Source organism: Eptatretus burgeri, chromosome 9, assembly GCF_056783735.1.
Source record: "Eptatretus burgeri isolate ZD-2024b chromosome 9, Ebu_testis_v1, whole genome shotgun sequence".
Lineage (NCBI taxonomy): Eukaryota > Metazoa > Chordata > Myxini > Myxiniformes > Myxinidae > Eptatretus > Eptatretus burgeri.
The window spans coordinates 105,037,421-105,050,638 of NC_140969.1; the positions used below are offsets into that span (position 1 = coordinate 105,037,421).

The window sequence follows — 13,218 nt, forward strand, 5'->3', positions numbered from 1 at the left end:
GCAGAAAAATGAAATATGACATGAATGATTCTTTAATAAAATCCTATCCAATGGAATTGGAGCTACAAACAAGTGTTTATCAAACTCCTTTTGTTAAAATCCATAAAACCAGGACGTGAACACAAGAGTATAATGGTACACGAGAGAAGCAGCTCAAGATAAAGAAAAAAAAATTCGACATAATTTGACGTCGTGACCTCGACCGATATTCCTCCACCAACATTAAGTCTTTGCTTACTCGAACTTTGACCTAAAACCTCAAGACCATTTGACCTCAATATCTAATCTGTACTGATATATCTTGGTACTCGTACTTAGTTTACTTGAAATCCCATAGCCATAACAACCCTAACCCTAACAGCTCACATGAACAGGAGCTTCAATGTGACCTCTGACCCTTGACCTTTTAGGAACAAATAACACTGGCAACAAAAAAAAACTTTTCGCCTGCTACTCTGGGAAATGCAGGTGTTCTTGGCTAAATCTGGGCCGCTGATTTCAAATCTGCAGTCAGAATTTAGCGAGCACGTCAGGTTTTCAAAGTATGTACATGGTTTAATGATACCCAGCATGCTAGATTGGATACTTTATGATTGCAGATCGCCACATTCCATACATCCATTGGGACCGTACTCTGTGCAGAGCGTTGGGGCTGCCTAAGCAGTCTCCTTGGCTGTTGGGCACAATCTTGGACGGGTCGCCACTCCGACACAGGATACCAGCATGCTGGCACTCATCACTTACCACATTGTACATCTAATATCAGTGCTTTGTAATTACTTTCACGTCATAACTGAGATAGAGATTGATCTCCGTGTATAATGTGTAGTATACAAACCAAGAACACAAACAAGTTGCAAAAAAAGAAGTTGATAAAACATTAGAACATGGTAATCTTCGGAAGGAAGTAAACTTGATTGGGTGGGAAATCTGCCCCATTGTGAGCCATTCAGAAACAACATTGAGAGACTGGGCCAAAAACTATATAGTCCTGAATGGCATGATATTTCAAAAATGTATTGGGCCCGATATGTTCTCGTGGATCAGGGATTACGTGCCGGAGGTATGCGCTCTACCGAGTTCTACCGAGTGCCCTTATAGTTGAATTTGAGATCACAAATCAGTTCTCGCATCTGGGACCCAACAAAAATGCCTGCTTTGAGTTTAGCATCACCTTTCTCTGTGCTAAACTTCTCTCTGAGATATTGGAAGCCATTACCGTCGTGATCCAATGCCTTTACAAAGTTTTTCAGAAGCCTTAGGGTTAATTAAAAGCTGTAATGCCACGTGGAAAATTTTACTTTAAAATTCATAGCTTGGTCAGTTTTCATCCATTTTTAAGAATTCAAAGTGTATTCTAAAGACTGGCGGCCAACTCCGCCAATGCAACTCTAAATGCTCTGCCAATGTGTTGCGCCATCTCCCCTGGCAGAGGGCAAGAGTGGCTTTTCTCTGTCTGGCGGAACGTGTGCTTGTGCATGGAGAAAGCACGGTTTTTACCATTACACTTGGAATGTTTGAAAAAAGAAAAGAAAAAAAGTGATTTAAACCTCTAAATGTAGGTAAGCTGCCTGGAGCATTCTTTCTTCAAAGAATCAGGACACAGAGACCGTTCCAGGATAATAAAAACCTAACTTCACGTTCGTCTCGCCGCTGGGAGGAAGAAGAGCCGCCATGTCGAGCTCGCTTCACACACGCACGGTCTGCCGCTAGTTCGTCCAACTCTTCCAGGTCTTCACTCATGTTGAAGGCCTCAGTGGAAGCAGCCGAGGCCTCTGTCAGAACTGCTATGGGATGTAAATCAGCCAAAGCTCAATTGCTACTTGAAGAACAGATCCAGCAATGATTGATGGCTGCGCAGCAACAGAGTGATCTCGAGCAGCAGCAGCAGATGCAGCAACAGATACATCTCAAACAGCTGAAGCAGGAGGAAGAAGTTGCCATAACTCAGGCCCATTTGGAAGCGATGCCTGACACTCTGTGATGGAGTGGATTCGACAATATTTCGGCAGCTGGATTACCTACACCTGCGGAGAAGGTGGGAATGTTGTCCAGGAATACCATGTCTCCACCGACATCCATTCTATCTGAAGACAATATTGAAGGGATTTCACTGGATACCTGGGTACATAGTACGTACAGACCCGGCTATGTCACTCGAACCAGTGTCATTTTAGGCAGACCCGTTTTCACCAGCCGTCAATGCTGCAGCACCAGCATCCACGGATAACTCATCGACGTCAAACGTGTCCAACAGGCAAGTTCTGTCTGCTCAGCACAACACAATGCCAGCTCCTGGTCTATCGTACAAAACTCACCAGAGACAAACAAATGCCTTACACACAACCTTGGTGTCGTCATCATTCTCCAATGCTATGTGTTACGGTTGCACATTGACCCCCACTGTGTTAACGTGTCCCGTTATCAGCTTGTGGGTCACAAATCCGACTCCAGTTACGACCGATCGGTATCCTACCGTGTACACTGACCTTGCATCGCCATCCAGCGGGATTACAACCAACAACCAATCGGGTTATTTCTCACCAAATTCAATGTACACCCATGCTGTACCCGTATATGCTGTGAGGATGTACAATATACACATCCGGCAACAACATTACCGGTGTCTTGCTATTCACTATTGGGTCGAGACGTCAAGCCATCAATCATGCCAACAGTGATGCCTGCCATACAGGACTGTCTAAACTATCTGTCTCGTCGAGACTTAGTTTAAAATAGGATTTATATGTTTGACGATAAGCCTGAGAAATTCAGTACATGGCACACGGCTTTCAAGAACATGATCAGAGGAATACCGCTAGCATCTGATGAACAGCTTAACCTCATGGTTCAACGTACATGCGGCTGATGGTTCAGAATCCAAAGCACTCGTAAAGTGTCTTAACCGAGTCCACACTTCGAACCCTGATGTCGGTTTCGAGCAGGTGTGGAATCACCTTCAAGAAAGATTTGGCAGCGATGAAGTCGTTACACAATCATTGCTAAACAATCTGGAACTTTTGCCTGAAGTCTCTCCTCATGACCACAAAACTTTGCAGAAGTTTAGCGACACCATCGAGGAAATAGAGGCCACCAAAAATGATGGTTCCCTTCCTGGACTTGCAGCTTTGCATATATCTCTGTTCTTCGAAGCAATCATATCGAAGCTTCCCCCTGAACTTGTGGATCATTGAAGGATGGAGGCCTTCAACTATAAAGAAAGGGCTGCAATCGGAGATCGCTGATGGTTCCCAGTATAGCCAACTCGTAATATTAGCGATGCCAGCTCCTGGTTCCACAGATTGTTGAGCAACTGACCGCAGCAGTCGCATCGCCTTCTGAAAATCAGCACACTCGTCGTCAAATGGAAGATCCTCAACAATTCTGCCCTATTCACAGGACCAACATCCTCTTGCGCATTGCAGAATATTCAAAGCAAAAATATTGCAATCCAGACTCATCCTTCGTATCCAATGGAAAACATGTATCACATGTGCTCTGTCAACTAACCATTTAGCCAAGGAGGGTCAAGTAAAATCACATTGTTCGCAGTGCGACAGCACCAGTCATTGCTCAGAAATTCATGATGCCAGTTGTGCTACCCTCGAAAGACCAGTTGGGAGGCAATTTATAAGAAGCTCTTCAAACCCTGGGAGAGTATTGGATAGGCTTCAAAAGCACGGTGAGGAGCGACCCTCGTCGATTAACAGGCGTACAGACATTTGCAGTGACAGTGGATCCAGAGGAAGGTCGGTTCCAAAATCTGTCTTGTGGAGGTATTCAATCACTGGTAATCCTGAAAACTTTCTGAAAACATCTTGCTTTTGATGACTAGTCAAATCGGTCTCTGGGCCACAGTGAAGTCTTTGACTACTTCAACATATTGATGCTTGGCCCGTGTGTTGCATCATCTCTGCTGGCTCTTTCCTGTCTGGTGGAACGCTGGTTTATGTGGAGAAAGCACGTTTTTTTACCATCACACTTGGAGTGTTTTAAAATAAAGAAAAAGTGATTTAAACCTTTAAGTGTTGCTAAGCTGCCGGGAGCATTCTTTCTTCAAAGAATCAGGACACGGATACCATTCCAGGATACTTGTACCAAGTTTGACTTGGATCGCACCAGCCGTTCTGAAGTTATTGTGGAAACAAAAACCTATCACGGACGGAAGGACGGACAACCCAAAAACATAATGCCTCTGGTGACTTCAGCAGCAGAGGCATAAAAAGTACCATTTTTCTTTGAACTACGATTAAATTAAAATATAATATCTTCTACATTTTGCACATCTTTCAACAAGTCTGTTGAGACTATAAAATAGTAATAGGCATCCACAATAATCCTTGATCATGTTGTGGGATATCGGCCGAGGCCCCTGTGTGAATGGGATGAGAAAGGACTCCACTGAACGTTCCGGTCAACAAAAAGATCAGGATAACATTTTAGTGCTCATTATCTTCTCTGCTGTCTATTGTGTCACACCGGCAGCAATTGTGCCACATTGCTGACACGCAGCAGAATGATCGAGACGAGAGATGGTGCAAGCTTCATTTTATTGAGCCTAAGCTGAGAAAAGCTTTCAAACAAATCGAGCCCAAGCCGGTGTTGCTTCCCAGTAAATCGCTTCCAGGGAATTCCGGGAAATCGATTTGGGATTCCTGCCTTTTCTCGATTTGGGCTCAGAAATATTTGGGCTCTAATCTTCTCCAGTGGTAAGTGTGGATGTGCTTGTGCTTGGACGGTGTGCCCCTTGCACTTCCTTTCCGAACATTAAGGAAACACTCATCAACTTGTATTTTTGGCCTTGTATGATGAAATAAGAAATGTGTGCAACGGTAAAGCTCCGTACGAAGTTTCATGATGCTTGGATGAAAAATGCGGCCGGCGTTCCAAAAAAAATCTGTTTTCTGTCAGCATGGGTTACAGTGTGTTTCACGTAGCAGGAACAAACAACCTCAACCTTGCTTGGCTCGGCCTCGCCCTCCTGATACAATACTAATTTGAGTAAAAGTCCCAGGTCTTGGCAAGAAATTCCAAAAAAACAAACAAAATAAAACACAGAAGTAGAACGCCACTCAAAGAGCGCATAGTCTCGCCTCGTCTCGCCTCGTCTCGCCTCGTCCATTCTGAACAAAAATAGCTTCGTTAACCGACCACCCATCCATTATGGGCCACTGCTATTATGGCCCATATACCAATATTATCCATGCACCCTATTTTGTCACAGTTTCTTGGCATGGGTTATGAACGTCATAAATTAAATTCTTCACCCAAATCGGATCATAGATCAGACGTATGAAGTTTCAGATTTTTGAGATAAAGATTTTAATTTCAACCAATTATGGCTGGAATACCACTTCACTGATGACGACATCATTATTACCCTATATACCCAATGGGGAGTTCATGACAAATGATGTTTCAAATTTTTTTCGTTGAACGGTTTTTGAGAAAATGGTGTCCAAATTTTTTCCATTAATCCAACATGGCTGTCATACCATGTGACCTATGACATCATAAATTTAATGATTCACTCATTTCCATCAGATACGGTATTGTTGGACCCCATCATTCGTGGATTCGCGACAAGTGGATACCATGTATTCACGGGTCATAAAATGTGGCCTGCTTCGACATTCTCAGTTATTTATTTATTTATTTTTAAGCACTTCAGGACTGGTTTCATAAATCCACCTGGGAAATTGGAAATCGGCCAACATCACAACATGACATAAAAAAGGCACAAAAACGGATCCCCTTAACTACAGCCCAATTAGCTTACTGTACTTCCAATCATCAGCAAGGTCATGGAATCCATCATCACAATTGATTAGTTTTCTCCAACAGCCTCATCTCAGATCATCAACTCAGATTCAGACCCGGTCACTCTACCTTGGCCATGCTGCTTCTACTCTCCCAACAATGGATGGAGGCCCTCATTATCAGACAAGAGATCAGGGCTACCTCTCTGGACATATGTCGAGCTTTTGATACAGTCTGACATCCTACCTTGCTCTCCAAACTGTCTGCCGATGTAATCCAAGGCGAACTCCACTCTAGGATTACTGACTTCCTCCACTCTCGTAGCCAACATGTGGCTCTCAATGGAACCCTTTCATCTCCTCTTCCTGTCAAGGCTGGAGTACCACATGGCAGTGTTCTCGGCCCCATATTATTCCTAATCTTCATCGATGATCTCACTGACTCTCTGGAAAATCCTCTTTAACTCTTTGCTGATGACTCCACACTATGCCATGACATCTCTAATCCTTCTGAAAGACAGGCAGCATCCTCTCCCCTCTCCCCAGACCTTGACAAAATTCGCAAACTGGTCAAACACAATTTTCCTAACGTATCCATATTGTCCACCCTTTGTGCGTTCCCTTATCCCTCGTCATTATCTGCATCCCTTGTTTATCTGTCTCAGTCTAATTTCTCCCTCTGCCCTGCTGTTGGTGTTTCTCCTTTCTCCTGCTGTTCCCTTTGTCATGTTGTGTCCAGATTTGTTCTGTGTAGTCGCTCTTCCACGAGCCTAGACCATGCTAAACTAGCATCTGTTGAAGACAAAGTCTTCGATATCCCCCGCCATAGTAAATGAGGATTACAAACTTATATTCCCTAAGCGTGTGCAATATGTATGTGAAGTTTCCCCTTGATCTGACCGGCCGTTCTGGAGAAGATGTTTGAAGGTTTTAGGGTAAATTAAATATGGCCGCCAAACCATGTGACCTATCAATTAGAAATTAACAAACTTCTGAAAGGGTGTCTTGGGGAAAGTGTAAGTGAAATTTTGCCTCAATCTGTCCAGCCGTTCTGGAGAAGAAGATTTTTAAAATTTACTAATTTTCAATCCAACATGGCTGACGAACCATGTGACCTATGACATCATAAGTTTACATCCTGCCTCCAATCCTCCAGTGGAATACGTGTGTGAAGTTTCGTGTTAATCGGATGAGGTGTGTTTTCTATCCAAGATGGCCACCAAACCATGTGACTTGTGACGTCATAATTTTTACTATGTATGCAGACATGATAGAAAATGATAGTTGCAAATTTTCGCTCCGTTAGGTTATGTGATTCCAGAGAAAACATTATTTAATATTTTTTTGAATCCAACATGGCTGCCAAACCATGTGAGCTATCAATTAGAAAATATCAAAAGGCACCAGTTCACCACTTGCTTGATATGTGTACCAAATTTCATAAATATATCTTGAGGGGATTTGTATTAAGCGCCGGAAACGAAATGTGACGGACGGACGGACGGACGGAACCCATTTCTATATCCCCCGCCAACTTCGTTGGTTGGCGGGGGATAAATAAAAAACAAATTTCCATTGTGAAAAAAAAGAAAAGAGTATGCCATTGTGTGAACAGTAGGGTCTGACAGGAGATGAAGTTTCAGATTTTTGGATAAGGATTTCCATTCAACCAATTATGGCTGGAACACCACTTCCCCGATGACGTCACCGTTATCACCATATATACCCTATGGGTAGTTGATGACATATGCCTCGTTTCAATTTGTTTCGTTGAGCGGTTTCAGAAAAAAAATTACGTCAATTTTTTTTTCCTTTAATCGAAAATGGCTGACACGCATACGCGAGCACGCACGCACGCACGCACGCACGCACGCACGCACGCACACACACACACACACTGCAATAGTCTCGCATCCCTTTTGGGGCAAGACCAACTAAGAACAATATTACGTGCTATACTCAACAAATGCAGAGTGAAAGGAAGAAAGTTGATGCTACATAAGACTATAAATCGTCCTTAATACATTTAAATGATGCTGCCTCTCCACGTGCATGTTCGCGCCGTGTTGCATGGTTCCCATAGTGTCCAGACTCACTGGAATTGTACGAATGTCGAGCTGGAACCATCAAAAGTTCACTAAACAAAGCTGCCAAACGAATGAGCCTCGTCTGGTTTGGGCTGGCTTGGGAGCTGACCATGACGTCACCGCCAAAGTGTCGTCGTATATATGCCTCAAACCGAAATATCATTCCGTGCACTCTTTTCACTTGAACCATTTGGCGACATTGGCATGATTGGTTGTTAACATTAAAAAAAAAAATCATCACATAAACAGCTGTTCGTCATGATTGCCACGTGCTAGCACGTTCCCTCATCTTTCCCGAGATGTACTTCAAGAGCGCAAAAACTCCAAAAGTAAATGAACTCTGCACCAACCAGTAATGTCCAACAAAAGTGACTGCAGCTGCCACTACACCGATTACATAGAGCTATGTAACTGGAACCAAAGACAGCATGGATCAGGTGCTGCTTGTGTGTGCGTGCAATTAATGAACATGACAATATAAACATTTGCGGATGAGTCTTCCAGCACTTAAAAACAGAGCAACGAGTCAATGGAGTGAAATCAAATTGTCGTGGAATATGCAAGTGTGTGTGCATCATGTAAAAGGACTACCAGGATGGCCTCGATGTACGTAGACTCGCCTCCAAGCTGTTTTTGCCTGGGTTTGAATCCCGACACAACTATAAACTGTCATCCAAGTGCTTCACAGGCAGGGCGATTCATCAATGTGGGTGCCGTCCCTCGGATGGATGTTAAACTGGCGTCCCATCTGCCGGCATTCTTGGTGGACGTTAAAGACCCCACGGAGTCCTTCGCAAAGAGAAGGCGAGCTACCGCCGGCACCCTGAATAAATTACAAATTCCTGCCCAAACCATAGTCGAATGTCAAGACTGACCAGCCGGTTCGTGAAAGACCTGGGCCAAGCTTCCCCCGGCCAACCCCACATTGACAAGTGGGAATAATTGTGGCCATTAAAGAAGAAGAAGAAGCAGAGTGTGCATTGTGTAAAAATGTACCAAAAGAAAACATTTCAAGTCTTGCACTTCACTCAAAAAGTACTTGAAAATCTATTGGGAATTTGATCAATTTAAAACTCAGAAAAGTTTGATTTTAAAAACGATATCACTTCTTTGTACAATCTTTTTGTCCAGGGCATTCAATTAAATCATTATATTGCACTCAGACCGAAACAATGGAACTATTGTGCTTGAGAACAGTAATGACGTCATGGTAATGGCAGGTATTCCTCGGAATTGAAGAGGTGAGAAGGGGCCTGGTCCCACTCGAACACGTTACTGAGGTTTTCATGGCAGGTGTGTATCCGCTATGGAAAGGTGTCCAAGTCTGGATCGATCCCCTGATCGGATCAGATCAAATAAAACTGCCATCATAATTTGGTGCCGGCAGAGAATGCTGCCTCCCAGAACAAGTAGGCCTTCAGACGGAGATACGTAACCCGCATCTCAACTGCATTTCAGTTACGAATGGTAAAGATCCTACAATCCAGGACACACATGGTATCAGGAATGAGCCCATTTTGAAAAGAGTATGCCACTGTGTTTTGGTCTGGAAGTTAAATTCCCTTCCCAGAGTTCGCTGGATAATTAATAGTACTCAAAATATGAGGTTGTTGGACAGTGGATATGGCACAAGCATGATCGGCCAAATGGCCTCATCTTGTGTAAAAGTTCCTTTGCACTTCCTCATACATTGTGGATTTGTGAGAAATGATCACTACGAGACGAGTGAATGCCCCGTGTGCGGATTTGAGGAAAGAAATACAGAGATGAAGTTTGAAATTTGCAAGCAAAGACTTTATAGACCAAGGAACCGATTTATGAGCCTTTGCAAACAAGGCAATAAATAATTGCTTCATCCGTTCAACCAACCGATGATGCAACTGTTGGGTGCATGGAATAATCTGTGACTTCCGGAGGAAATAAATAAACTTCACCGTGAGCCATCTTTGCGGGGATAGCTCGTGACAATACTTTTATGGTTTCAAATTATTACAAAATCCAGACAAAGCTACCTTTTTCACAGTCTTGTCGGGTTCCAAGGCAATGTCTGGGATGTTGGCATCAACCATGAGGCTGAACAGGTTCAGGATGAGGTTAGCATACCTGCAAAAAAAATAAAAGCTGCTAGCAGTCAGTAAACAGGACCCATTCTCCCCTTGAAAGAACAGCATTCTAATTAATGTGAACTGGACAGATGCGTTGTACACACCATGGGGACACATGCCAAAGGCACTGCACAAATACAGACTTTTTAAACAGTGCTATAAATTTTAAATACAAATGTTACAAGATAAACCGAGAAAATAATTCACCCCTTGCTTTCTCTGAAAAACAATGTTGTTCACGAAGATTATTTCTGAATACTGTGTCAGTTAAGTGCTAAAGGCCCGGTCACACCTTGACGTTTTAGCCAGCGATGGCAACGTATTAGAATGTATGTAAAACGCTGGCTGACGTTGAACTTTTGATGTTTTTTTTTTAAGATTCGGACGTATTCATAACGAGTTGGTCGTATGCATAACATATTAGTAATGGACACAGAACGTTTCGTTGTGTTATAGATAACTTATACCAACGAATGCTGAACCTGTTGTCGGCCTACACAACCGATGCCCAACGATAGTCTAACTTCGGCATAGCGCGTTGCACGCATCGCCGACGATGTCGTGACGTAGCCTATTAAAAGGCTGACGCACAACGATTCGAATCATAACTGCCGTAGAAATAGAAGTGTCAACATCGCGGTCACACCTTGGCGATCCTGCCAGCGTATGCCGACCTAAGAAAAATGTGTCTAAAACGTTGGGGCACGTCAAATACGGTATGAGTAAGTTTGGTATACGTGAGTACAACGCTAAAGTATGCTATCATACGTCGTAGTAAGTAGAGTACGTCAAGAAATTTTAAACATGTTCAAAATTTTACGACGTACTCGGCGTATGACACACGTTCCACATGCGATGGGGATAAGTTTTACACACGATATGTAGACGCTTACACACGTCCACAAAGGCTACTTATAAGCTACTCATAAGTCGAAACACGTCGCGGTAATGTCTTTTTTACGCGAAACTTATTTCTAACTTATGTTTGACGTGCTTTGAACCAATTCTTTACGTAGTCCCAACACACATCGACGTATGTAGACGTATTCCAATGACGTCTTCCGGTCGACAAAAAAAAAAAAAATGAATGTGTTTCATGCTTACAACTGCCATATAAAGACGTGTTCCCAGCGGTTTTGGGAATTGGTATATAAAAATGCTGCTCATAAAAGGGGAACCCAACAGTGTTTTCGAGTTCCTTTTTGAGTAGATGTCCATGTCAGCAGTATCAGTATTAGTATTAGTATTAGTATTAGTAGTAGTTTGTTCATGTTGGCAGTAGAGGTGAGTGTGAGGGGGAGGGTGTGGGTTATGATGGATCGTCCTTGCGTCCGCGTGTCCACGGGTAGGTTCATAAGCTGCCACTCAACGATTTAAATGGCTGCATCTCCACTATTGAAAGTCGACGCTTGCGCTCAACAATTGGATTTTTTTTTTACACTCAACGACTTTTAAACGGTACCACTCAGCTACTTTCATTGTTTACAATGAACGATTTAAATTGCTGTCACTCGCCTTTGTTTTTTGACGCTGGCGCTTGGAAATTTTAATCGTTTCTATTGAACGTGCTAAATCGCTCAAACCCCACGATTGAAAGTAGACGCTTGCGCTCAACAATTGGATTTTTTTTACACTCAACGACTTTTAAACGGTACCACTCAGCTACTTTCATTGTTTACAATGAACGATTTAAATTGCTGTCACTCGCCTTTGTTTTTTGACGCTGAGGTTTTGAAATTTGAAGCGTTTCTTCTGAACGTGTTAAAACGCTCAAACTCGACTATTTTAAATAGACGCTGCCGATGGACAATTGGAATCATAGCCAAGCTAGACATCGAAGTGTGAACATCCTCGTCATGCCGAAGAAAAGTTTGAAGAATGCTGCAAATAAGTGTCTGGCCGTGGCCGTGGCCGTGGACGCTGACGCAAGGACGATCCATTATACCGACGTCTTTCAGCCTATGAGTAACTTAAAAGTAACGTCTGTCGATGTGTGGCAACGATCGCGTAACGTGCCAACAACACGTTAATCATAGGTTAGAAATAAGTTTCGGGTACGCTAAACATTACCTCGGCGTGTCTCAACTTATGATTAACTTACAAGTACCATGTGTTGACGTCTGTCAACGATCGCAGACCGTGCATACAACTTGTGGCCAGCGTAGCGGAACGTGTGAGTCATACGCCGGCATACGTCGTGAAATTTCAAGCATGAAAAAATTTGAGAACAACCGAAAAGTACAACGTTTAAAGCCAACGTACAACGACGTATGGCAGTGTTTTTCAGCGTGCTCTCAATGTTATCAAAACTTACCCATAACGTATTCAACGTGTGCCAGCGTTTTAGAAAAAAAATTCAAATATCGGCATACGTTGGCTAAAACGTCAAGGTGTGACCGGGCCTTTAGTCTAACAACCATCCACCTGCACGTACAGCACCACATTATCTGCGCCTTTCACAACAACAACAAAAATCTTACCTCCCATCGCATGATCTTTTTCTCTATTTGTCCCATTTGGGAATCGGCATCCTTCCACTTTGTATCCCCCTTTTCCGCTTCCCCCCACGCCCCAAATAACTCAAAGCTTCCTTCTTCACCCCGTTCCCTCAAATCCTCCCTTTCACCCTGCCCCCACAAAGCCTCATCTCAGTCCTGCATCCTCCCAACCCAATCCCTAACTGTGTGGACCTCAAACTTTCGAGGTCTCCGCTCCAAACAGACAGATCTCTCAATCCAGGCCTCTGCCAATAAAATAGAGAGCATCTCTTTAATCAGTCCTGCCTCCCACAGGATGTCTGACTCCTTAGAGTCTCTCACCCGCTATTGTCTCGTCTGATTTCATGAGCCTGAACCATGCCCAGGCAAGTGAATTGCACTTTACATCAATAACTCAATTTTTCACTGCACTTGTACTGATCCAACACCTCGCAACCCTTAGGAGTCCCTCTGGATGTGTCCACCATCAAGAATGAACTTTCAAACTCGTTTCCCTAAAACCTGGTGGTGCCTTCTTAAGTCTGTCTCTGGAGTATGCTCCCTCCCATCCCGTCCCTCTTATAGGTATACCACAACCAACTTCTTCCTACTGTGGCCCAATACGATATAATTTACCCTTCCTTCAATGTCCCTAACTCCTGCCCCTTCAAAACTGCACAGAATTCTATGTCTATGATCCTTCCTGCAGAATGAGTTCAAATCCTGCTCGCTGTTGAATTAATACCAGGTGGGGTTGACTCAGCCTGTCATCCTTCTGAGGTTGGCAAAA

At 43.4% G+C, this 13,218-nt stretch overlaps 1 protein-coding gene across 13 annotated transcripts in view; it reads right to left on the bottom strand.

Annotated features, from left to right (window-relative positions):
* PIK3C3 (phosphatidylinositol 3-kinase catalytic subunit type 3) overlaps positions 1-13,218 on the bottom strand; it is a 199,313-nt gene that overhangs the window by 3,857 nt on the left and 182,238 nt on the right. For 9 of the 13 annotated variants that reach the window (XM_085896488.1, XM_085896482.1, XM_085896479.1 and 6 more), the window contains one exon: positions 9,859-9,967. In XM_085896488.1, the coding sequence (XP_085752614.1) occupies positions 9,859-9,967 (109 nt within the window). Of the gene's footprint in view, positions 1-9,858; positions 9,968-13,218 lie in introns of those variants that run through there. The other 4 variants (XM_085896490.1, XM_085896484.1, XM_085896483.1 and 1 more) reach the window with 1 other exon arrangement.